This window comes from Trifolium pratense, linkage group LG3 (genome assembly GCF_020283565.1).
Source record: "Trifolium pratense cultivar HEN17-A07 linkage group LG3, ARS_RC_1.1, whole genome shotgun sequence".
NCBI lineage: Eukaryota > Viridiplantae > Streptophyta > Magnoliopsida > Fabales > Fabaceae > Trifolium > Trifolium pratense.
Window position 1 is genome coordinate 29,919,080 of NC_060061.1, and position 27,501 is coordinate 29,946,580.

A 27,501-nucleotide genomic window follows, 5' to 3' on the forward strand; every position below is an offset into this window, starting at 1 on the left:
AGTACATAATGAGGGGTACGCAATGTTGACTTTCTTGGCGTTTGTCTTGTAAAGTCAACGCGTAAACCTCACCTAAAGGAGACCTTATTTGGAAATATTATTGTCTTGCAAGTTTTTGCAATGTTAATATTTTCAAATAAGGGTTTACGATCTTAGGAACCTTGAGAAACTCTAGAACCACATGTGAGATGGGATGGGACATATACAAACACATGATTTACTATCTCTACCCTAAACATCACTTCCACATACCATGATATTCAAAAACTGATTTTCTTGCATATTCATTGTTGCTTATAGGAAAGAAAAGACATTGATTTGAGAAAATGGCACCTGACAAAAGATTACCTATTCTCAAATCTATGTCATAAAAGGCCTATAAACAAAAATGATAATAAAAATGTTTTTGTTTTGTATGCATCGCATTCCCACATTCATGCATTACCTTTTTTTTTCAATAATAATAAAACGAAAAAAACACACTCATACCTTCTCGAAACTTCAGGAGACTTGCCCTTCACCATAGCGAGGAAATCCAAGAAGAAATCGGCTCAAGAGCCCCTTCCCCCACATTCATACCCTACGCGTGCAAACATCCACAGACTCATGGATCAAGAAGGACAGGATCAAGCGGCCTTAAGAGAGGACGTTGACGCAATGAAAGTCAAGATGGACAAGATGCTCGAGCTTGTCCAAGCTTTGGTAAACAACCATCAGCCTGCTGCGATCGCTACGAATGTGGACTGGCCTGAATACGGTCTTCCCTCTGGCTACACTCCACCCGAAGAGGATGGTGGCGTACCTCCCCCTCAAGAGCCTGTTGTCATCCCTGTTCCGAATGAAGTACCATCCGCTCAGGGAGCTCGCGCCAACACCGAGCCAAATACCTCGGAGATCGCTCAGCCTACTCAGACCCCACCAACGCTTGAGGCTGATCAAGGGGATAAGTATAAGGCCTTAGAAGAAAGGTTGAAGGCTATTGAAGGTGTTAGTGCCTTCGGGTTTGATGCTTCAAACATGTGCTTAGTTCCAGATGTGGTGGTCCTGTTGGAACAAAATTGTTTTAAAAATGTTTGCCCCTAAATCTATAAAGGTTTTGATGATAACAAAGTATTAATTAACAATTGGAAGGACTAAAAATTTATTTTAAGTGCGCAGATATAAGCATCATATAAGCTCTGAGTGAAGTTCAGAGGATGTGAATTCAGAAGTTCACAAGCGCTCAGAAGATGTTGGACTTCAGAAGTTACAACCTTCAGAGGATGAAGTCTTCAGAACTTCTTGAGTGACTAAAGCGTCATCAACCTCTGAAGATCATTTTGATATCTGTGAAGATTCCCTTTGCAAGTCAACTCTTCTACCAATGAAGAAAAGGACCTTTCAAGCCTGATCAGTTCAGCTACCCTCTGTTTGTCTGTTCTAACTTGAGAACGTGGGTCTTCAGTTTTGTTAGCTGAATAAGGAAAGTCTTCTCTGCTGTAGTCAAAGTACCTGAAACTCTTTCTTAGTTTTGAATACAACCAAACTGCATCAAGACAGACTGCTTGAAGACAAAAGATTATCAACTCCAACGGTTCTTTTTGCAACGACTCTTTTCTGGTGATATATATACTAGAAGGATAAGCTGCAATAGATATACAATTATCAAGGATTGAACGTGCGCTGAACAAACTCTGAACTCTGTGTATACAAGCTCTGAACCTCTCATCAAGTGTTTTTGCACTTTAGTCAAATACTCTGTACTAATTGTATTTGCTCTCTTTAGGTTCATTTAAAAGCACTTGTATATTTTTATATACTTTACTATTACTTGAGGAAACTTAAGCTTGTGTGCTTAAGTGTGAAGTCTTAAGCTTGTGTGCTTGAGCATTGTTGAGAAGTCTCTTGCTTGTGTGCTTGAGCAGGTGTAATCTTGTGTGATTATAGTGAAATCCCTTGGAAGTGCAAGGGGACTGGACTACTCTCGTTTTGTGAGAGGAACCAGTATAAATTGCTTGTGTGATCTCTCTCTCTCTCTATCTTGCTTTTGTTTGTGTTATTTATCCGCTGCTAACGTAGTTGAGTTAAGAACTTGAAAAAGTTTTAACTTGGCTAAAACACAATTCAACCCCCCCCCTTCTTGTGTTTTCACACCTTCAATTGGCATCAGAGCGCCTGGTCTGTTACTTTCACTTAACAGTGAGACAGTAAAGATCTTGTGAGAACACTATGTCTGGAGGAGACGATAGTAGTACTAGAACAACCGGTGAAGCCGGTGAGGCCAGTGGTGCTGGTGGTGGTCCTAGAAATGCCTTTGGTTATGACTACTTAAGTAATGAATCACATGAACATAGTGGCAATAGAAAAGCCCCTATATTCAATGGTGATGCATCATTATTTGAGTGGTGGAAGGAAAGACTGTATAGCAATATTACTGCTATTGATCATGAGTTGTGGGATTTGGTTGAGCTGCGAGTAACTTTTGAAAACTTAAATGAACATGGAAGGTTGTCCATTGAGCATAGAAAGTTACTCACACCAGCTAACTTAAAAACCTACACTAAGCATCATAGAGTAAAGGACATTGTTGTTGGTGCTATTAGACATGAAGATTATGTCAGAATAGAGGACAAGTCTACTGCTAAATCTATCTTTGATTCTATGTGTGCTACCTATGATGGTAATGAAAAGGTTCAAGAGGCTAAAGCTAGTCTTTTGATAAGGCAATATGAACTATTCACTATGCAACAAGATGAAAACATTGAGACTATGTTTACAAGGTTTCAAATCCTTGTATCTGGTCTTAAAGCTCTTAAGAGAAGTTATTCCACCTATGATCATGTTCAGAAGATTCTGAGAAGTCTTCCTATTGCTTGGAGACCTAAGGTCACTGCAATAGAGGAAGCTCAAAATCTCAAGACTCTGAGTCTTGAAGCTCTGATAAGCAATCTCAGAAGCCATGAGATGGTTCTGGATGCTGACTCAGAAACTAAGAAGAAGTCCAAGTCAGTGGCTTTACAGTCAACTAGGACTACTTCTAAGGCTCTTAAGACTCAGCTTCTTGATATTGAAGAAGAATCTTCTGCTGATGGTCAAGAGGATGAAATGAATGAGGATGAGTTTGCTTTATTCACCAAGTTTCAGCAATGGAACAGATTTAACAAAAGAAATTTCAGAGGTAACAGCTCCAGAAATTTTGTCAGCAAAAAGGATGATCAGAAGAACTGCTTCAACTGTAAGAAGCCAGGACACTTTATTGCTGATTGTCCAGAAATGTCTGCTAAAGACAAAAGCAAAAGATACAGCTCAAAGAAGCAACAATTCAAGAGTAAATTGAGAAAGAGTCTGATGGCTACCTTTGAAGAGCTATCATCTGAGGAAGAAGTTGAGGAAGAAGAAGAGGCAAATCTAGCCCTGATGGCTTCAACTGACTCAGATATAGACTCAGACGATGAATCAGAATCAGATTCAGAAGTAACTGATGAGGTATTTTCTGACTGCTCTAAATCTCAACTTATAACTGCACTTAACAAGGTCATTGAGAAACATCTCAGAGTGTTAAGTAAACAAAAAGTTTTACAAGAAAAGCTTAACACTCTGACTGAACAAGCAGAACACTTTCAAGGTCTGTATCAAGAAACTCTGAATAGAGTAAATGACTTTGAAAAGGGTTGTGCTGTTTGTCACAAACCTATTGATGAGCAGGAAATAGCTCTTCAACAGTTTGTGCATCTCAACCTTGGTAAGAGCAAAGCTGCTAATCTTGTTTATAATGTCATGAGACATAGAGGAGAGGGACTTGGCTATGAATATGGTAGAACATATTCAAAGCTGAAGACCTTTGCCAAAAAGGTTGGAAAATCTTGGGTTTATTATGTTGTTCCACCAAGTGCAGAGGGAAAGAATCCTGGTATTGTTGAAAATGACAATGATGATCTGAGTGATTTAGAAGCTGACAGCTCAGAGGAACCTAGTCCCTCAGGATCTGGAAAGAAGAGTTCAGAAGATAGAGGTTGTTCAGAACCTGAGAACATTAGTTCAGAAGTTCTGAAAGCTTCAACATCTGAGACTTCAAATTCTGGATTCAAAGGAACTTCAGTACCTGAAGCTAGTCATTCTAAAACATCAGAAGTTTTTAAAAGAAAAAATTCAAACTCCAAATCTCAGATGAAGTACAAGACTCAGATTATTTATGATTCTAGAGTCAGTAGATACAATCAATCAGAACATGGGATTGATGATAAATACAAACCCTGGAATCATAAACAATCCAAATCTTGGAACAATAACAGATTTCAAACAAAGAAAAGGTGTCAAAAAGGTTATTATTCCAAACCAAGATCTTTCTCTAACACTAGACAATATAATAAGCATTTGTGGACTAACAAGCGTGGACCCAGAAGATGGGTACCAAAAGCTGAAATTATGTACCATTCAGATTTACCAACTAGGAAAGGATATGTCTTACCTAAAGTATGGAAACAAGTCCTATGCAAAGGAAGAAGGGCTTATGTCCTAGACACATGGTTGACAAGTTCTCAAGTTAACAATCAAAACTTGGACAATGAAGAGGAAGAATATTGGGATGACTTTATCATTAACCTTGATGAAGAGTTCTATCGCAATGATTAAAGTTGTTTCTCATACAGCCTGCCACTCAAAGAAGTATCATGAATCATTCATGGTATTTGGATAGTGGATGTTCAAGGCATATGACTGGTGACAAACAACTATTTTCCAAGCTAACTATGAAAGAAGGAGGATCTGTTGGCTTTGGAGGTAATCAAAAAGGAAAGATAATAGGTACAGGTACAGTAGGTAATTCTTCCCTATCTATTAATGATGTTTGGTTAGTTGATGGACTTAAGCATAATCTATTGAGCATAAGTCAATTTTGCGACAATGGTTATGTAGTCATTTTTAATAAGGAATCATGTACTGTAACCAAACAATCTGATAATTCCATTATATTCAAAGGTCTTAGAAAGAACAATGTTTATAAAATTAATCTTTCTGATTTGAATGAACAAAAAGTGATGTGTCTTTTGACTTTGAGTGAAGAAAAATGGGTCTGGCATAAGAGGTTAGGCCATGCTAACTGGAGATTGATCTCTAAGCTTAGCAAGCTTGACCTTGTCAGAGGTTTACCTAAAATCAAATATCACTCAAACACACTTTGTGGTTCTTGTCAAAAAGGAAAGATTACAAAATCATCTTTTAAACCTAAAAACATTGTTTCTACCTCAAGACCATTGGAACTTCTTCACATTGATCTTTTTGGGCCAGTTCACACTGCCTCTATCAATGGAAAGAAGTATGGATTAGTAATTGTTGATGATTACAGTAGATGGACTTGGGTAAAATTCCTAAGAACAAAAGATGAAGCTTATGATGAGTTTAGCATCTTCTGCAAACAAATTCAAAATGAAAAAGGCTACACCATTTTAAAAGTTAGAAGTGATCATGGTGGAGAATTTGAAAATGAACCTTTTGAAAACTTTTGTGAAAAATATGGCATTCTGCATGAATTCTCTTCTCCTAGAACTCCTCAACAAAATGGGGTTGTTGAAAGGAAGAATAGAACTCTGCAAGAAATGGCCAGAACCATGATGCATGAAACTAATGTAGCAAAATTTTTATGGGCAGAAGCTGTAAACACAGCATGTTATGTTCAAAATAGAATCTATATCAGATCTAAATTGAACAAAACTGCTTATGAATTGTTCAAAGGAAGAAAACCTGACATTTCTTATTTTCATCAGTTTGGATGTACATGTTATATCTTAAACAACAAAGTCCATCTAAAGAAATTTGATGCTAGAGGTTATAAGGGTATCTTTATAGGATACTCTGAACGCTCAAAAGCATACAGACTGTATATTTCTGAAACACATACTGTGGAAGAAACTATGCATGTCAAATTTGATGACAAAGAGCCTGACCAAGTGTCAGAGCTTGTGGAAGGTTTGTCTAGATTTCAGGTATCAGAGGATCAATATTCGGATATTCCAAACTATTCAGAACATCCATTCTCTGAAGAACCTCTGAATATAACAGTTCCTACAGACTCTGAACAACAAAGAGCTGAAGCAACTGCTGAACCTGATGTTGATGAGTCTGAAGATGATGAGTCCCCAAGAAATACTTTCAAATACAAATCATCACATCCAGAGGAACTGATATTAGGCAACAAGGATAGTCCAAGGAAGACAAGATCTCAACTGAGAAATGAGGAATCATTAGTTGGTCTTATCTCAATGATGGAACCTTCAAAGATTGATGAAGCTCTGAAAGATGATGCTTGGATTGTAGCAATGCAAGAAGAGCTGAATCAATTTCAAAGGAATGATGTATGGACTCTAGTGCCTAAACCTTCACACAAGAACATTATTGGAACAAAATGGGTATTCAGAAACAAGCTGAATGAACAAGGTGAAGTGGTAAGAAACAAGGCTAGATTGGTTGCACAAGGTTATAGTCAACAAGAGGGGATTGATTATACTGAAACCTTTGCACCAGTTGCTAGACTTGAAGCAATCAGGTTACTTCTATCTTATGCTGTTAATCATGGAATAACATTGTATCAGATGGATGTTAAAAGTGCCTTCTTAAATGGTTTTATTTCTGAAGAAGTGTATGTTAAGCAACCTCCTGGTTTTGAAGATGTCTCAAACCCAGAACATGTTTTTAAATTGAAGAAATCACTGTATGGTCTGAAACAAGCTCCAAGAGCTTGGTATGATAGACTCAGTAATTTCCTTCTTGAAAAAGGTTTTGAAAAAGGAAAGGTTGACTGCACACTCTTTAGAAAAACAACCAAAGAAGACATTTTAATCATTCAAATTTATGTTGATGATATTATTTTTGGTTCAACTAATGCTTCCTTGTGCAAGAATTTTTCTAAGATAATGCAGGATGAATTTGAAATGAGCATGATGGGAGAATTGAAATTCTTTCTTGGAATTCAAATCAATCAGAAGAAGGAAGGAACTTATGTTCATCAATCAAAATATACCAAGGAACTTCTGAAGAAGTTCAATCTAGATGACTGCAAGATAATGAACACTCCTATGCACTCAACTACCAACATGAGCAAGTCAGATGATGAAGGAAAAGTAGATCAAAAGGTCTACAGAGGTATGATTGGTTCCTTACTCTATCTGACAGCCTCTAGACCAGATATTTTATTCAGTGTATGCTTATGTGCAAGATTCCAGTCAGATCCTAGAGAGTCTCATCTTACTGCTGTAAAGAGAATATTTAGGTATCTGAAAGGAACAACTAATCTTGGACTTCTCTATAAGAAATCCAATGATTATGTGCTAAATGGATTCTGTGATGCTGACTATGCTGGAGATAAAATTGAAAGAAAATCCACAAGTGGCAATTGTCAATTTGTTGGTGAAAATCTTATCTCCTGGGCTAGTAAGAGACAAACTACTATAGCTTTGTCTACAGCAGAAGCAGAATACATTTCAGCAGCTAAGTGTTGTACACAACTACTCTGGTTAAAATATCAGTTAGAAGATTATCAGGTAAGCAGTAACAATATTCCTTTATATTGTGATAATACTGCAGCCATTCATTTATCTAAAAATCCTATTCTACACTCTAGAGCCAAACATATTGAAATTAAACACCATTTTATCAGAGATTATGTTCAGAGAGGCATTATAGATATTAAGTTTGTTGATACTGAAAATCAATGGGCTGACATATTTACTAAAGCCTTACCTGTTGAAAGATTTGATTTTATAAAGAAACATCTGAACATGTTTTCAATCTCTGAATGAAAATTTTTTTTGGCTTTTAAAGTGTAAGAGGTTATGTATATCAGAACTTATGATTCAAAACATCTGAAACACAAGCTCTGAAGTACTTGACTCTGATAGAGAATTTTAAATAACTCAGAGGCTCTGAACTATTTAAGTGGGAAACGTTTAGTATTCACTGCTGAACAGTTGTCCATTAAAATAGCAGTTACCGAGTAAATTTCTGCACGTGGTCTACGTGTGTCAGGTAGTGGGTGGTTAATGATGATTTTTGGTATTCAACTTTCTGTCAATTAGCGTAACTTCCCAAATTTGCTATTTTCATGTTAACTGTACTCATTTAAATAAACTTACACAATACACTTGCACACTATTCACTTTCACAACCTACACTTTCATATTCTCTCTGAACCTCCAACACACTTTCTTTCTCTCTCGTTAGTTTTCCAAACCCTACCCTAATCTCCAACAATGGCCGGACCTTCGTCATCTTCTTCAACAAAGATTCCACCGTTTATGTTCAAGAACCTTCAGATTGTTGGGAACGAGATGGAATTTCCAGAATCTGAGCTCATATTTCTTTCTGAAAAGATGATCGACTTTGACAGTATTAAGGCAAATGGGTTTGATGTGAAACATTACTTCTCCGCTCAAGGTTGGGATAAGTACTTCAGCATGTTAAATGGTCCTATTTACCCAGATCTCTTGAAGAAATTCTGGATGAAAGCTAAGGTCTTTGACAAGCATGAAGCTAAGGAAGAAGAACATGCTGCTATTGAGAGAAATCCTAGTTTAAAAGGTAAATCTAGGAAAGAAATGGGTTTATTGGAATTCACTGGAAAGCAAATTAGGTTTCTATCAGTCCAAGAGTTGGTGGTACTGATACCATTTCCTGGACTCATCGTCATCTGATCTACTTTCTTCTGAAAGAAATGAAGGTGAATCTGGGAGAATATTTCTTTGAGAGGATCTGTGAGGCAATCTTCTTAAGCAAATCTCAGAGGAAGACAGCTATAGCCTATCCAAGATTACTCTCAGACCTTCTATATCAAGGTCATGTTGTTGAGAATCTGAAGAAGTTTCATCCGGAACTTGTTGAAAAGAAATTTACTCCTGAAATTCTGAATGCCAGCTTCCTCACCAAGATGCGTCTCATCTCATCCAAAGTGGTTCCACCTCCACAAGAGTTTACAGCCAATCTTGAAGATCGTCTGTATGTGGATGGATATCCAGTTATCTCAGAAGCTGATGCTGAGCACATCATTCAGGACTATTTGGAAGTGCTCAGACAAGAAGGATTTGTTGTTGATAGAAGTATGGTTCCTCCAGCTCCTGTAAACATGTATAATCCTAAGAGGAAACCAAAGAGGAAAGCTGAACAAGAAAAACCAGATCTTCTGGCTCAGAAGAAGGTTAAGGTAGAAGAAGCTACTGCTGAGCAAAGAACAAAGAGGAAACATGAAGCTTTGACTGGAAAAGCTGCTGCACCATCATCAAAGGAGCCTATCATTGTTGATGATAAAGAGGAAAGTGAAGAAAGTGAATCCTCTGAATCAGAAACTGAATCTGATGAAGAGTCTCTGGCTGCTCGTTTGAGGAAAAGACCTGCTCCTACTCCTAAAGGTAAAGGTAAGTCTACTAAGTACATCTTTAATGAAGCTGAAATTGGAATAGGTTATACTAAACCACTTAGGACTATACTTCCTGAACCCACAATTATTCCAACCTCTGATAACCCTCTTTCTGAACTCGAAAAACATATGAGCCCTGACCCTCTCAATAATCAACCTCTTTCTCATGAAACCCACAAATCTAGCTCATCTCCTAAACCAAAATCATCTCTACCTCAACCACAACAACTATCACCTGACATTCCACCATCTGAACCTCAACCAGATATTCCAAATGCTGAACCAACCTCTCCTATCAAACAACCCTCTCCTAACCCAACCCCTGAACAAATTGCTCCTGAACCAACCCCTGAACATAAATCTCCTGAACCATCTCCTGAACATATTTACCCTGAATCAACTTCTGACATCTCATCATCTGAACCAACCCCTGAACCCCATCCTAACCCAAGTGCTGAACATGCTTCCCCTGAGCGTATTCACACTTGTGCTCCCAAGCCTTCAGATGCAGAAGTTGTGATTATTGACAACCCTGCTACTGAAACACCTAATCTCTCTACCATTCCCAATCCTTCACCCTCATCATCTAACCCTTTTTGTAATCTATCCACTCAGTTTCATGATGACTTACGTAGATTATCTAAGATAAAGGACAGGTTCTTAGTTTGTCCTTCTGATGTGGACCTAGAAGTGTCAAGCATTAAGGCAAGGATTTGCAATGCTTTGGATGATGCTGCTGAAGAAATTAAGGCTGTTGTTGGTAAGAGGGATCTGGATGTGATAAGCTTCATGAGGGACAGTTTGGCTAGGGCTGAGTTAAAGAGGTTAATGCCGTTCAATCATGAAGAACATGAGCGTGCTAAGCTTGCCGCTATATCTGCTGCTGTGAGGCGTCTGTCTGCATTCAAGGATTGCTGGGTTGATTCTACTATTTTGCAACGTCTTGAGGATCAACGGATTGAGAATGAACGTCTGGAAGAAGCTGCTGCTAGAGTTGCCGAGTTGGCAAATGAGCTACATAATGAGGATGCCACAGAAGAGGATGTACTGAATGTGCTGAACCAGGATGATGTCCTGATGATTGATTACCCAGAGGAAGGTGAACCCTCTGATAAAGGCAAGGCACCTTTGGTTGAAGAACAAGCGCCTTTGGTTCAAGATCAAGCTCCTGTTGTGGCTGATCAGTTGCAGATCTTTCAAGAAGCTCTGAGGGAGCAGCAAGAAGGTTTGGAAAGGCAAAGGACAGCTCACCTCAACTTGGAATCCAAAGTGGATGGTCTGGTTTCCAACGTGGGATCTCTGAATGACAAATTCGACCAGCTCTTAGCCTTTCTTAAGAAACCCTAGGATTCTATGCACTTGTTTTAAGCTTTCTTTTTATTTTCTTGTTTATCTTCTGAACACTTTTTCTGGTTTATCTATTTCAAGTTGTTTTGTTTATGTTTTGCTTGATTACTTCTTTCATGTTCACTTGATATTTATATTTTCTTTGATAAATAAGAACATAAGAACACCAGATGCTTTTTAACGAAAATTTTTATTAATGCTCTAACAATGTTGAGTACATTGGTAAAAAGAAAAAGAAAAAGACAACCTAATCCTAATCAGATGGATAAAACTCAGAAGAAATCTCTGATTTCTCCTCAGCATCATCTGATGATATTTCTATGGGATCTGGGTTTTGTTCTTCTTCTTCTTCTTCTTCTTGTTCCTCTTCTGGAACATAGCTAGCCAAGAACTCAACATAGTCAGCATCATCTTCATTCTCTTCAGCTTCAGAATCTGATGAGATGATTATTATCTCAGCATCTTGTGGTTTCTTGTTGTCTTCTTTATTCTTCTCATCTTCTTCGCGTTTTTCGTCTTCTTTCTTTCTCTTAAACTCTGCGATGCGTAAACTAAATCTTTTCATTATTCCCAATCTCTCTTGCTTCACTTGTTTATTCTTGTTTTTACGTGAAGCAGGCATGTTAACTCGTTCACCTTTTTATAAACCTTTGAGCGCGTTGGTTTTCGTTTTTGAAATTAATTCACCTTTGTAACAACCACTCTTTTTCTTTGACTGTCTTGGTTATATAACTTTGTTTTACTTTTTGATAATGACAAAAGGGAGAGTAGTTACGCATTAATTGATAAGTGATAAGTTCAAAACTGAAACCACACTTTTATCTCGCTTTTATCCGTTAAGTTAAAAGTTGTTACTTTTAAGTTGTTTTACGTATTTCAAGGTGGAGACTAAGTTAGTTGAAACTGAAATAAATTTCATAAGTAAGGATAAGTTAAGAGTGCAATTTTAACTTAGCCTTATGAGACTTAGGGGGAGAGCTTGCAAACCTCTCACTCTGAAGAAAGATATGAAATTTGTTTTATTTTAAACCATCTTAATCTTATACTAAATTAAAATATCATGGATAAAACATAAAGTTCAGACTTTATGAAGTATCAATCTTAGGGGGAGCTTGCAAACCTCATAAACCTAAGAGAAACATGATAAGTTAATTTAACAACAATTGTCAATTAATACTGATGTTTGTCATCATCAAAAAGGGGGAGATTGTTGGAACAAAATTGATTTAAAAATGTTTGCCCCTAAATCTATAAAGGTTTTGATGATAACAAAGTATTAATTAACAATTGGAAGGACTAAAAATTTATTTTAAGTGCGCAGATATAAGCATCATATAAGCTCTGAGTGAAGTTCAGAGGATGTGAATTCAGAAGTTCACAAGCGCTCAGAAGATGTTGGACTTCAGAAGTTACAACCTTCAGAGGATGAAGTCTTCAGAACTTCTTGAGTGACTAAAGCGTCATCAACCTCTGAAGATCATTTTGATATCTGTGAAGATTCCCTTTGCAAGTCAACTCTTCTACCAATGAAGAAAAGGACCTTTCAAGCCTGATCAGTTCAGCTACCCTCTGTTTGTCTGTTCTAACTTGAGAACGTGGGTCTTCAGTTTTGTTAGCTGAATAAGGAAAGTCTTCTCTGCTGTAGTCAAAGTACCTGAAACTCTTTCTTAGTTTTGAATACAACCAAACTGCATCAAGACAGACTGCTTGAAGACAAAAGATTATCAACTCCAACGGTTCTTTTTGCAACGACTCTTTTCTGGTGATATATATACTAGAAGGATAAGCTGCAATAGATATACAATTATCAAGGATTGAACGTGCGCTGAACAAACTCTGAACTCTGTGTATACAAGCTCTGAACCTCTCATCAAGTGTTTTTGCACTTTAGTCAAATACTCTGTACTAATTGTATTTGCTCTCTTTAGGTTCATTTAAGAGCACTTGTATATTTTTATATACTTTACTATTACTTGAGGAAACTTAAGCTTGTGTGCTTAAGTGTGAAGTCTTAAGCTTGTGTGCTTGAGCATTGTTGAGAAGTCTCTTGCTTGTGTGCTTGAGCAGGTGTAATCTTGTGTGATTATAGTGAAATCCCTTGGAAGTGCAAGGGGACTGGACTACTCTCGTTTTGTGAGAGGAACCAGTATAAATTGCTTGTGTGATCTCTCTCTCTCTCTATCTTGCTTTTGTTTGTGTTATTTATCCGCTGCTAACGTAGTTGAGTTAAGAACTTGAAAAAGTTTTAACTTGGCTAAAACACAATTCAACCCCCCCCTTCTTGTGTTTTCACACCTTCAGGTCCCACCAAAGTTCAAAGCCCCAGATTTTGATAAGTACAAGGGCACTGGCTGTCCAAAAATCCACATCAAGAGGTTCTATACCAAGATGGCTGCTCATGCTTCGAATGAAAAACTGCTCATTCACATCTTCCAAGACAGTTTAAGTGGAGCTTCATTTGATTGGTACATGCAATTGGAAAGAGCTCAGATCAAAACTTGGAAAGATCTTGTGGATGCTTTCCTTACTCAATACAGTTACAATCTGAATATTGCTCCCAACCGCATGCAACTACAAAACCTGTCTCAAAGGAGTAATGAAGCATTCAAGGAATATGCCCAGCGTTGGAGGGAGTTGGCCGCTCAAGTCCAACCTCCCTTGATGGATCGCGAATTGGTAGACACTTTCATGAGCACTCTGCAAGGACCCTACTATGAAAAAATGATAGGGAGTATTTCATCCAATTTCGCAGATTTGGTCATCATAGGAGAGCGTGTGGAAGCAGGAATTAAGAATGGAAAGATTCAGAAGTTCACTAAGGATCAGACTGGTGGAAGGAGGTCCTTCAATGCGAATCCAAGGAAGAAGGAGGAGGAAACTAATGCCATCACCACAAGTGCACCAGCTCAAATATCATACTCGGCAATGGTTCCTCCACAACCACAACAAAGGAACCAATCTAATGGCCGAAACAACTTTGAAAAGAGGGTTGTGCAATTAGACCGTGTGCCTGTGCCATACGGTCAAATCCTCCCTTATATGCTACAAAAAGGGATGATAGAGCTAAAGCAGCTTCCACCGGTAGTACCTCCTTACCCAGCTCATTTTAAGAGTGATGTCAAGTGCGATTACCACTCTGGGGCACTTGGGCATACTATTGAAAATTGCAAAGCCTTTAAGTACAAGGTACAAGAGTTGATTGATCAGAAGCTGTTAACCTTTAAGGAGGAGGGACCCAATGTGAAGACCAATCCGCTGCCTGGCCATGCTGGCCCATCTGTGAATACTGTGGAGGATGATGGAGGAATTCAATTGATAAATGAAGTTTCTAAGATCCGAACTCCATTAGCCGTAGTTAGAGAAAAGCTAATTGGTTATGAAGAATTCGAGATGATGCACTCTGACTGTGAAGAGTGTGCAAGGAAACCTGAGAATTGTAAGAAGATGAGGATGTGTTTACAACAGTTGATGGATCAAGGCTTGGTCCAGATTGGCTACTCAGTAGTAAACCCTGTCATTGCGGCATTAGAAGACTTCACGCCAATTGAGATCCCATTCAAAAGGGCCCCTATACCAAATAAGGAGGTCCACCCACTAGTCTTCAGGGTGCCTAAGTCTTTTCCATTCGAGAGCACTCAAAAAGTACCATGGAATTATCAACCTACTGTTTCCATGGGCCAAGAGCAAGTAACACTTGAAAATCCCTCCGTTGACAGCATTGCGGGGATAGGAGGGATGACAAGAAGTGGGAGGATCTTTTCTCATGATCAGTCAAGCAAGGTTATTGAGAAGCCCCTGTTGGATCTAGCTAAAGGGAAGCATGTAGAAGAGATGGGTAAAGAGCAGCCCCATAAGGTGGCACCTAAAGGGGATGCCGAAGAATTTTTAAAGATCATTCGCAAGAGTGATTATCAAGTGGTTGATCAGTTAGGGCAAACTCCGTGTAAAATCTCTATGCTATCATTATTGCTATCCTCAGAAATCCATAGGAATGCCTTAATGAAAGTGTTGGGAGAAGCCCATGTTGAGAAAGACGTCACCGTGAATCAATTTGACGGGATAATAGCCAACATCGCTTCAAGCAGATATCTCGGGTTTAATGATGAAGAATTACCAGCCAAAGGTTGTGACCACAACAAGGCATTGTATATATCTGTCAAGTGTTTGGGCAACATCTTGTCCAAAGTATTGATAGATAATGGTTCGTCCCTGAATGTCATGCCCAAGAGGACCTTCGATAAGTTAAACAGCGAAGGGGCAGTAATGAGGCCTAGCACACTTGTTGTCAAAGCCTTCGATGGCTCGGAAAGGACGGTCATGGGAGAGATAGACCTTCCAGTTTTGGTTGGTCCCCAGCTCTTCACAATCACTTTCCAAGTCATGGATATTAATCCTGCTTATAGTTGCCTCCTTGGAAGACCATGGATTCATTCGGCTGGCGTTGTCACATCCACCCTACATCAAAAGCTCAAGTTCATGTCCAACGGCAAGATCATCATAGTATCCAGTCAAGAGGATATTATAGTGAGTCATCTGTCCGCCTTTCAGTACATTGAGGAAGATGAGCAAGCAGTGGAAATTCCGTTTCAGGCTCTGGAGGTCGCAACTGTCACCATGAAGCGAAAGAAGAAAGCTAAACCTGCCTTCACTTCATGGCAAGCAATGAAGGAAGCATTGGACGAAGCAAGTCTAGAGGGTTGGGGGAAGGTGCCTGTGGTTCAAGAAAAGAAGGATCGCTTTGGGCTAGGATATCGACCATCAACAAAGGGATCGACCAGTTCTAACTACAAGGGTGGTCGTTCCCTCCAAGAAATGTTTCGCAGTGCGAAGTTCAACAACAAAGAGCAAGTGAACATGATTGGGGATAATGAGGAAGATGCACCTAACCTAGTGCGCAGCTGTGCTAATGAAGAGCCCCTCAACAATTGGAAGGCCGAGGAGATTTCTGAAGTTTCTTTTAAGTAATATGCCTGTTCTTCTTAAGAAAATGAAAATACATTTGCTCTGCCCAAGGCAAATGAATATCTTTTAAAGGGCCCCTCTTGTTTTAAAAGTTTATCATGAATAAAAGTGCATTTTATGTTGAATAAGAACTTTTTGTTTTTCGCTCCATGTTTTTCAAAATGGCAACTCTTTTCTAAAAAAAAAGAGAGACTTTTACAGTTTAAGCTTTTGTTCAGTTTGCATTGTTTCCTAAAAAATGAAAACATCCTCATGCAGATCCATAGAAATACCCGTTGAAACCTACCCCGCTAGTTTCCCTTTTGACTTCGAACATCCGGTAAACCAAGCCGAAGGAGTTGACGAGGATGATTGTGAACTTCCTGAAGGACTAGCTCGCCTGTTGAAACAAGAAGAAAAGGCCATTCAGCCGCATCAAGAGCAAGTTAAGACAATCAACTTGGGGAGCGAGTCAGATGTAAAAGAGGTCAAAGTAGGGGCATCATTGCAAGAAGATGTGAAGAAGGATTTGGTCAGTTTGTTGCAAGAATACGTCGATGTGTTTGCTTGGTCTTATCAAGATATGCCAGGATTGGATACCGACATAGTTGTGCACAAGCTCCCACTCAAGCCTGAATGTGCACCTGTAAAACAGGAGATGAGAAGAACAAGACCTGATATGGCTCTCAAGATCAAAGAAGAAGTGAAGAAGCAATTTGATGCAGGATTTCTAACTGTGGCCAAGTACCCGCAATGGGTTGCCAACATTGTACCTGTCCCAAAGAAAGATGGCAAGGTACGAATGTGTGTGGATTACCGAGACTTGAACCGAGCAAGTCCAAAGGATGACTTCCCGTTGCCCCACATAGATGTGTTGGTGGATAATACCGCTCAGTCCTCAGTGTTTTCTTTCATGGATGGTTTCTCCGGATATAATCAGATCAAGATGAATCCTGAAGATATGGAAAAAACTACTTTCATTACTCCGTGGGGGACTTTCTGCTACAAAGTCATGCCTTTTGGTTTGAAGAATGCTGGAGCAACATATCAAAGAGCGATGGTGACCCTCTTTCATGATATGATTCACAAGGAGATAGAGGTGTACGTGGATGATATGATTGCCAAGTCTCAAGGAGAAGAAGAGCACCTGGTCCACCTGCGTAAGTTGTTCGCACGTTTAAGGAAGTTCAAATTGCGACTGAATCCTAACAAATGTACATTCGGGGTCAGATCAGGAAAACTGTTAGGGTTCATAGTCAGCCAAAGAGGAATTGAGGTAGACCCAGATAAGGTTAAGGCTATACAAGAAATGCCTGCGCCCAAATCTGAAAAGGAGGTGCGTGGTTTCTTGGGAAGACTGAATTATATCGCCCGCTTCATCTCGCATCTCACGTCTACCTGTGAACCAATCTTCAAGTTATTAAGGAAGGATCAAGCTGTTGAATGGAATGACGACTGTCAAAAGGCATTTGATAAGATCAAGGAATATCTGCAAGAGCCGCCCGTTCTGATTCCACCTGTGCCCGGTAGGCCGCTCTTAATGTACATGACCGTGCTTGAAGATTCAATGGGTTGTGTGTTGGGTCAACAAGATGAAACCGGTAAAAAGGAGCATGCCATCTATTTCCTAAGCAAGAAATTCACAGATTGTGAGTCAAGGTACACTGCCCTCGAGAAGACCTGTTGCGCGCTAGCATGGGCTGCCCGACGTCTAAGGCAGTACATGCTAACTCACACTACGCATTTGATTTCCAAGATGGATCCTATCAAGTACATCTTTGAAAAACCTGCCGTTACCGGAAAGATTGCGCGCTGGCAGATGTTGCTGTCTGAGTACGATATCCAGTATGTCGCTCAAAAGGCAATCAAAGGAAGTGTGTTGGCGGAGTATCTTGCTCACCAACCTCTAGAAGAGCATCAGCCGGTTCCATCCGATTTTCCTGATGAAGATGTCATGATCTTAGAGAAAGTTATAGGAGATGAAGAAGGGCCCGAACCAGGCGCTCGTTGGAAACTAGTCTTCGATGGAGCTTCCAATGCCATGGGGCACGGAGTCGGGGCAGTTTTGATATCACCAAGAGGTGGGTATAGACCTCTTGCAGCCAGATTGTGTTTTGAGTGTACAAACAACATAGCAGAATATGAAGCCTGCATCATGGGTCTCGAGGCAGCCATCGATCTAAGGATCAAAATCTTAGAAGTATATGGAGACTCAGCGTTAGTCATCTGTCAAGTAAAAGGAGAATGGGAAGCACGACACCCAAAGATAATCCCATATTGCACTCAAGTCAAGAAGCTAGCAGGGTACTTTGATGAGATCACTTTCCATCACATTCCAAGGGAAGAGAATCAGGTGGCCGACGCTTTAGCTACATTATCTTCAATGTACAAAGTAAGGTTCCACAACGAAGCGCCTCTCATAGTATTGGAACGTAAGGATGAACCAGCTGTGTGCACAGTGGCTTCAAAGGAATATGATGACAAACCATGGTTCCATGATATCAAACGATATTTGGAAAAACAAGAATATCCCGAAGGCGCGTCAATCAATGACAGAAAGACATTGAGAAGGTTGGCCACACAGTTCTTCTTAGATGGGGAAGTACTCTACAAAAGAAACTATGACATGGTGTTGCTTAGATGTGTAGACCGACAAGAAGCGGATCATCTTCTGGCAGAAATCCATGCAGGAACTTTCGGGACTCACGCCAATGGGCATGCAATGGCAAGGAAGATCTTGAGGGCAGGGTATTATTGGCTGACCATGGAAGCAGACTGCTACCGTTATGTCAAAACATGTCATAAGTGCCAAATATATGCCGACAAGGTGCATGTGCCACCAAACCCGTTGAATGTATTAACGGCACCTTGGCCGTTCTCTATGTGGGGCATTGATGTAATTGGAATGATTGAGCCGAAAGCTTCTAACGGACACAGGTTCATCTTGGTCGCTATTGATTACTTCACCAAATGGGTTGAAGCAGCTTCATATGCGAATGTGACACAACAAGTAGTAGCCCGATTCATCAAGAAAGAAATAATTTATCGTTACGGGATTCCTAACAAAATTATCACAGATAATGGGTCAAACCTAAACAACAAGTTAGTGAAAGAATTATGCGATGGTTTCAAGATTGAACACCATAACTCTTCGCCATACCGACCGCAGATGAACGGCGCCGTGGAAGCAGCCAACAAGAATATCAAGAGGATTATTCAGAAGATGGTCAAGACGTATAAAGATTGGCATGAGATGCTCCCGTATGCATTGCATGGATATAGGACGACCATCCGTACCTCAACCGGGGCAACCCCTTTTTCTCTAGTATATGGCATGGAGGCAGTACTCCCCGTCGAGGTGGAAATCCCTTCATTGAGAGTGTTGATGGAGACCAAACTAGAAGAGGCGGAGTGGGCCCAAACAAGGTTTGACCAGTTGAATCTCATAGAGGAAAAGCGCTTAACGGCACTCTGCCATGGTCAGCTGTATCAACAACGACGCAACAAGGCCTTTGACAAGAAAGTGCGCCCCCGTGAGTTTCGAGAAGGCGAGCTAGTATTGAAGAAGATCTTGCCCATCCACAAAGATTCCCGAGGCAAATGGACCCCTAACTATGAGGGACCATACGTGGTGAAGAAAGCATTTTCAGGAGGAGCCTTAATCCTCGCCACTATGGATGAAGAAGAATTTCCACTCCCAGTGAATGCTGACGTGGTCAAGAAGTATTATGCCTAAGAAAAAAAAAAGAGAAATAAAAAATAAAGGCTCGCTAGATTGAAAACCCGAAAGGGCAATCTAGGCAATAGAGAGCGTCCCGGTAGACTGAAAACCTGAAAGGGCAGTCTAGGCAAAAATTAGGGACACCAAAAAAGGAAATGTGATCCCGGTGGATTGAAAACCCGAAAGGGCGATCCAGGCAAAAGTTAGGGATATGTAAAAAAAAAAAAAAAAAAAAAAAAAAAAAAAAAAAAGAGAAAAATAGAAGGCAGAAGACCCGAGGCGTAAGCATTATAGTAGAAGGCTCAAGTGGAAGTGATCAGTCTAATTGTCAGCTTCGAGGTTAAAGTTTGTGTATGTTGGAAGTCACGAGGGAAACGGTGGATGAGGTGTTGTTGACCTTTTGTTTTTGTTGCCATTCCCAAAATTAGTAATCTCCTCTTATAGGAATTGCTTTCCTATGTATTGACACCCATTCGAGGGTCAATATTTCATCAATAAAATCCCTTTTGTCTATTTGTTTTATGTCTTGTTTCTCATAAAATGCATTCTTTTCTTCTTGATAGTGCATAAAAAATGTGAGGGCTCATAAAAGGATATAGTTAAGACTTTTCCGAGAAAAAACGGCATTTGTTTATAAGAAAAGATGATCCTCGGTTTTTAACCTTGCACCCGCAGTGCAAACTCGTAGCAAGCAAAGAGATCGTGTTCCTTGAAAGAAAAAAATAAGTATTGTGTGAGAGGAGATAATAGGGGCATTACCTGTAGAGAGACGAGAAGGATGACGTGCATTAATGTTTTAATTCATACACCTCAAAAGAAATCATGCATTTGGCTTAAAAAGTTTTTCTGCATAAATAAACATGCTCGCATATAGAATTCATGGTATGTGGAAACCCGATGGCTTAGAAGTTGTTTAACCCTCTCCCCCAGTTAGCTTGAGGTAACGAGATGATATTTCTCGAATGTGTGTTTGCCTGCCTCGCAGGACGTCGATAGTGGTTTACCCAGATGGCTAGTGTGTATGTATGAGTGCATTTCGAGTCCTACGTGAAGTGAATGTTATTTCGAGTCCTACGTGAAGTGAATGTTATTTCGAGTCCTATGTGAAGTGAATGTTATTGAGCCCTATGTATAATTATGGATCGAGTCTTATGTGAAACGAATGTTTTGAGTCCTATGTGAAGTAAGTGAGTCTTATCTGTATGAGTGGAAATTTAGTCTTATGTGAAGTGTAGAATGAGTCTTATGTGAAGTAAACCTTGAGTCTTATGTGAATTGAGCCCCATCTATATGAACGTAATAGAGTCTTACCTGTGTGGATGTTGAGTTTGTGATGAGTCTTACTGGTGTAAATTGAGTCCTACCTTGTGGATGTTGAAGTTTTTAATGAGTCTTATCTGTGTGGATGTTGAGTTTGTGATGAGTCTTACTTGTGTAAATTGAGTCCTACCTTGTGGATGTTGAGGTTTTTAATGAGTCTTACCTGTGTGGATGTCGAGTTTGTGATGAGTCTTACTTGTGTAAATTGAGTCCTACCTTGTGGATGTTGAGGTTTTTAATGAGTCTTACCTGTGTGGATGTCGAGTTTGTGATGAGTCTTACTTGTGTAAATTGAGTCCTACCTTGTGGATGTTGAGGTTTTTAATGAGTCTTACCTGTGTGGATGTAATTTGAGTCTTACCTTGAGTTGTTGTTGAGTTTTATCTGTATACATGAAGTTGAGTCTTACTGGCGAAGATGATAAGGGTGGTATTATCTGAGTCTTGCTGGATTGTTGGGGTCTTGCCCGTGCGAGTATAGAGTTTCAAACGAGTCTCATCAGGGTCATAGTGCAAACAGAGTCTCATGTAATTGAAGTCATCGTAGAGGTCCGTTCTTGCTGTCTGGTCAAAATTCGAGTCCTTTAGTATTTAATTATCTTCCGTCATGAGCATGTAAAGACTGTCGTCAACATGGCCTCAGATGAAAGCCAATTAAATAGGGGCAGCTGTTGTACCCTAATTTTGTCCTACCCTTTTTTTTAAAAAAAATAATTTCTATTATTATTGTTGTTATTATTATAAAAAAAAAATCAAAAAAAAAAAGACAACACAAAATGTTTTCACGCACAACAACAACGCTTGCATCATGTGTACTCTCCACTCCCCTTACTTCAAGCTTACAATTTTTAACCTTTTCCCAAACAAAACCAATCATCCACCAAGAGCAAAAGATGATGTTTTTCCTTCCCTTCTTGGCCAATCAAACCCTAATTTTCTAGTATAAGTAGAAGTAACATTTCAGAGCAGAAAAAAGGATTTTTAGAGGCTGAAGTTAGAGAGAACAGAACAAAAATTCACCATTCTTGCAAAATTCGAAATCCACCAAAACACACACAAACCTTCACTTTTCTTCACCCAAAAGCATCCAAACACTTTCAGTAGATAATAACCATCGAAAAAACGAAAGAAAACCGTCCAGAAAAGCCTACCCAAAACTCCAAAATTGCCAAGAAAAAGGGGTTAACAAACCCACTGATACAAAGCTCAAAACAAGTAGGTTTCTAAACGTTTTTTACTCATGAACACCCACTGAAGCTTTTCCATTCGTTAATTTTGCTTAAGCTTGCTTAAATCATATTTTGTTTTTTTGAGTTCTCAAGTTGTTGTTCCGTTTTTTCAAAATATAAGCCTCCACTGTGAAATCTAAGCATAGATTCATAACCAGTGCGAAAAACCGAGCAAAACGGTATATAAACTTTTAAATTTCGGCAAAGTTTTGTTGATGTTGTTGTTCAAGGCCGAAGCTTGTTTGAAGCTTCCATGGCCGCTGTGTTGTTGTTCTTCATGGTGAGGAAGAAGCTTGAGGTTGAAGACGATGACGTGTCAACACGTCATTGGCTCCCTCTTTAGTTTAAAACATGTCTGTTGGATCTGGTGAAAGGCTGAGATCTGTTTGATTATTTTAAAATCCAAGCCGTCCGATGAATCAGAAGGCCTAGATCTGTGAAGCCTATCGTGCACCCTGATCCTGATGATACTCTGAATTATTTTTGTTCTGTTTGTTTTTTTTGACGAATTGGGCCTGGGCTTGGTGTTGCAGTGCTGTTGCCTCACCCCTTGTGCAGCCCAGATCTGCTATTTACACCCCCCGACCAAAAATATGTTTTTTTTATCCTTTTTTAGTGTTTTATCTTTTGTATTTTTATTTCTTTTAGTATAAAAAGGTGGAAATATGTTAGATTGTTTTTTAGGGTTTAGTATGCTAGAATAGTTTATCCTTTTTAGTTAAGTTATTTGTGTGAAATATGTTAGAATAGTTTATCTCTTTTGTTAAGTTATTTGTGTGATAAAAACGAAACTTGTCTTTTTTTTTAATAAAAATAGAATGAAAAAAGGATCGGTTTGTCATGTGGCTCTCCGGTTCTCTGGTTATTCGTATTCTTGGTGATTACCTCGAAATGCGGATAACCGGCGTTCTTTTAATTATTTCTTTTTCAAAAAAGTAATAAAAACCATAAAATGAACGCAACGCACTAAACTGAGTCTTTTTTGTGAGAAATGTTTAACTGAGTCTTATGTGTTTAAGAAATGTTTTTGAGAGTCTCATGTGTTTAAGAAATATTTTGAGTAAGTGAAAAGGAGTCTTATGTGTTTAAGAGGTTTTTTTTTCATGTGTTTAAAAAGAGTCCCATGTGTTTAGAAAAGTATTTTGTATAGTTAAGAGTATATTATGTGTTTAAAAAGAGTGTTTGTGTAAAAGAGTCCTTTTTGTGTATTAAAATCAACCAACAAACACATATTTTCTACACTAGAACTGCGTGTAGCTTTGAATTTCCCATCGCACCAGGGAATACGTAGGAGCGAGATGGTGTATCTCGTCAAGCACATTAATAAAAAAAACCTTTTTGTGTCAAAAAATGTTAAGAGTCTTTAGTGTCTTTTAATGTCTTTTCTTTGATTAAATAGTGTAGAACAGATAATAAAGCATCATTATACAAGCGCGAGAACTAATTTTAATCCTAGATCTGAAGAGAAGGTTCCCGTTGAGTACAACGGATGCGAGGGGTGCTAATACCTTCCCTTCGCATAACCGACTCCCGAACCCGGAATTTTGGTTGCGATGACCACCCTTTCCACTTAAAGGTTTTATCGATATTTTCCTTTTCCGCGTGGCCGCGTGGGATAAATAAAATTCGGTGGCGACTTTACTGTTTTAGCGAGCGTTTATCGCTTCGCGCAGTTTTTGTATTAGCTAGTTGAGTAGATTAGCAGTTCATCCTTAGAATTAGCCTTAATTTTTAGGGAGGGCGCTACATAATGATTTTAACTTTAGAAACAACAAATTTTCATTAGAGGCTTTGAATGAGATTAATTATATTATGCAACTGTTGCCACTTTTATTTGTTTCTCAAAGATACCATACCAAGACAAAAATGACACAACATAATTATAATGATCCAATGCAATAAATAAAATTACAAGATAGAGACCTACAACTAGAAGAGAAGAAGAAAAATATGAATAAATTAAGTTGCTTTTTTAGATAAAAAAAGGTTTTAATTAAGTTTTACTTCAATTGTAATTATAATAATGTTTTTTTTTTTGGTGAATAATTATAATAATGTTAGTTTGAATAATAAGTTTTATTTTAGTGGTGAGTAGGGTTGGGAACAGGCCAGGCCAGGCCTTGACAGGCCTGAGCCTGGCCTACGATTTTTTTTCAGGCCTGAGCCTGGTTTGTGGCCTATCAAATGTTATTTTTTTTGCCTGGCCTGAGCCTTTTAAAAGCCTGGCCTGGCCTTGTAGCCTTTTAAAAAGCCTGTGTTACATTAAAGCTTCTCTATATAGTTTTTTTAAATAGGCTAAACAGGCCTTAAAAAGTTCACATTTAAATTTTTATAATTTCTACAACATTAAGAAAAAGCTAATAATATGATTAACACAATAATTAAAAACTAATAAAATAACAAATACGATTACGAAAAGTCGCAACAATTAAAAGCTAATAATATATATTAATAATATTTTTTTATAAGATATAAATAATAATATTATATAAATAATAATTATTATAAACAGGCCCGCCTATCAGGCCCGCCTATCAGGCTTCGTAGGCCTTTTTAGAAGCCTAAGCCTGGCCTATTTATGTAAACAGGCCGTTTTCAAAGCCTAAGCCTGACATTTTTAATAACCATGTCAGGCTTATACAGGCCGAAGGCCCCTGTAGGCCGCCTGGCCTATTCCCAACCCTAGTGGTGAGAGATTTGATAGTATGTTAGAGGTCCTCAATTCAATTATTAGCTTCATTGTGAATAAAAATAAATGAATAATAAGTTTTATCTCATTATGACATGTGTTATGAATATTATTAGTGGATGTCCACATAGATCATTGACACATGTAATTGGCTCATTATGTTTATCTATATATAGATATTTGTATCAGTATAATGTAACTCTAATCCTAGTTGAGTAACATACACTATTTTTTTCTCTCTTTTATCTCTTTTTCATCTATAATACTGCTCTTATTTACATTAGTTTATAAGACGTTATTAGCACGAGCTTACCATCTGAGGCACGCAACTCTTAATCTATTTTTATGAAATCACAAGTAACTTTGTAATAATAACAATAATAATTAAGGGGATGTATCGGATTGAGATTTTGAAAGACAATTTTGGCAAAAAAAGTCTTGAAGATTTTAAAGGATTTGGTGGGATTGTATTGATTTTATGGGATTTTAAAAGATGACTTTTTATAATCAAGATTCTTAACACATGATTTTGATGGATTTCTAACGTAGATTTTTAAGATTTCAAAATACTTTGTGAATTTTTAAGATTTTGAATGTTTGAACTGCAATTAAAAATACCAAATATCCTCTCAATGACATTCCTTAAAAATACATATTGAAGATTAAATAATTTCTTTTTTTTTTTGGTAGAAAATAATTCCTTTTTTATTTTCAGGTCATTATTAATAATTAAAATTATAATAATAACAATAGAAAGTAAAGATAATAATAATAATAACCACCTTGTAAAAAAATAAATAATAATAATGAATGCAAATTGACGAAACCGAAAAGAAAAAAAAAAAACTATGAAAATCTTTCTTTTGATTTACGTATACAGTACCATAAAAATAATAATATGAATTTTTTTTATTTGTGTTTGCTTTTGGTCTTTTCCCGGAAGATTGATGAACATATTATTTGCGTTACAGTACGATTGCACATCAATAGTTTTTCTTTTGATTTGCATTTTTCTTTTGAGTTTTTATGAAGAAGATCGGTGAACATGATAATGATAGATGATAAAGGATGACACAAAAAGAAAAGCAAAAAGGTCTCATGAAATTTCATGAATTATGGTGAGATTGTTGGATATGTTCTTTGTATTTTGGACAATATAGCAAGTTGTAAGAGAAGAATATATTTTGAACTGATGAGTTCCGACCAACGACAATAGGAAAAAAAAGTCTGTGGGAGAGCATGAACAATCTCAGGGTTTGGAGTGAGATTGTTTGATGAGTGTAGTATTTATATTTTTAACTAAAAAGTCTCACGAAATCCATTCCATAACAAAATCCATAAAAAACGGTAGACTTTTTAATATCAATGGACATTTTATAAATGACAAGGAATCTTAATTGAATACCAACAGATTTTATTGCCCTGAAAAAAAAATCATGATTGTCTTAATTGAATACTACAAAATTTACTTAATTTTTATAAAAGTCTTGATTGAATACCACAAGACTTTTTTATAAGGACAAAACTTACATGCATTTCCATACATGCATTTCTTACTTTTCCACTCACAAAGAGGTGGTTATTTGTGTTTTTTCATTTTGAAAAAATAAAAGAAAATTATTTTTTAATAAAAAAAACTACCTCTTTGTGAGAGGAAAAGTAAGAAATGCATGTAAGTTTTGTCCTTTTTATAATAAAAAAGTCTTTTAAAATCCATTGAAATCTCAATCCAATACAACCCCCTAAAATTATATATATATATATATATATATATATATATATATATATATATATATATATATATATATATATATATATATATATATATATATATATATATATATATATATATATATATATATATATATATATATATATATATATATATATATGGGGTTTTCTAACTTAGACCCTAGTTAGGTCTAAGTTAGCAAAGTGCACCTTTTCAATTGGACCAAAATACCCATTCTTTTAATTTTTGAAAGAATAGAGCAACAGGGGCATTTCTGTAATTTTACATAAAAAAAAATAACAACACGCGCCCCACCTTCTTAAACAATTAATAGACGTGGATCCAGTGTCGCGCGCGTACGGAAGGACCATGGTTAGCGACCGTTGATTTCCATCAGACAGCCAAGATGTGATCTCATTAAGACTGTCTGATCAATCAGACAGCCCAGATCATCCTGATCTATCAGATCATCCTGTCTGCGCCACACTAGATTATAAGCTGGAGAGAGAAAATTTTGCTTTTGAAAAAGGCAGCCACGTGTTAGCATATGAATGGGTCTGCGTGATTTTTTTCATTTTATACTTTAAACTCGATTATTTCGTCGTAAATTAATTTTTTATTTTTTATTTTTTATACCAAAATTCATAATTTTTTTTTCTCTACAAATAGAGACTTGGTTCGTTTGATTTGGACACCGAAAAAAAACGCAATTTTTCACTACTTTAAACTCGATTATTTCGTCGTAAATTAATTTTTTATTTTTTATTTTTTATACCAAAATTCATAATTTTTTTTTCCTACAAATAGAGACTTGGTTCGTTTGATTTGGACACCGAAATCCTTCTGAAACCATTTATATGGTAGAATGGTTTCAGAGAGTTGTAATCTGAAACCATTTTGCTGGTAGAATGGTTTCAGTAAGTTGATTATTAGTTATTTGCTTCTGAAACCATTTAGCTTGTAGAATGGTTGCACATAGTTGTATTCTGAAACCATTTTACTGGTAGAATGGTTTCAGTGAGTAATTTATTAATTGTGTTTGCTTCTGAAACCATTTATCTGGTAGAATGGTTTCAGAGAGTTGTAATCTGAAACCATTTTGCTGGTAGAATGGTTTCAGTAAGTTGATTATTAGTTATTT

The 27,501-nt window shown here is 37.7% G+C and overlaps 1 protein-coding gene across 1 annotated transcript; it reads left to right on the top strand.

Moving 5' to 3' along the window:
• Window positions 1–758: 758 nt before the first annotated feature.
• Window positions 759–20,706, top strand: LOC123914933. The gene is made up of 3 exons (XM_045966096.1): window positions 759–1,041; window positions 13,031–15,691; window positions 15,927–20,706. Exons 1-3 carry the CDS (start codon window positions 1,018–1,020, stop codon window positions 19,404–19,406), a joined length of 6,165 nt encoding a protein of 2,054 aa, XP_045822052.1. The 5' UTR covers window positions 759–1,017; the 3' UTR covers window positions 19,407–20,706.
• The last annotated feature ends 6,795 nt before the right edge of the window (window positions 20,707–27,501 follow it).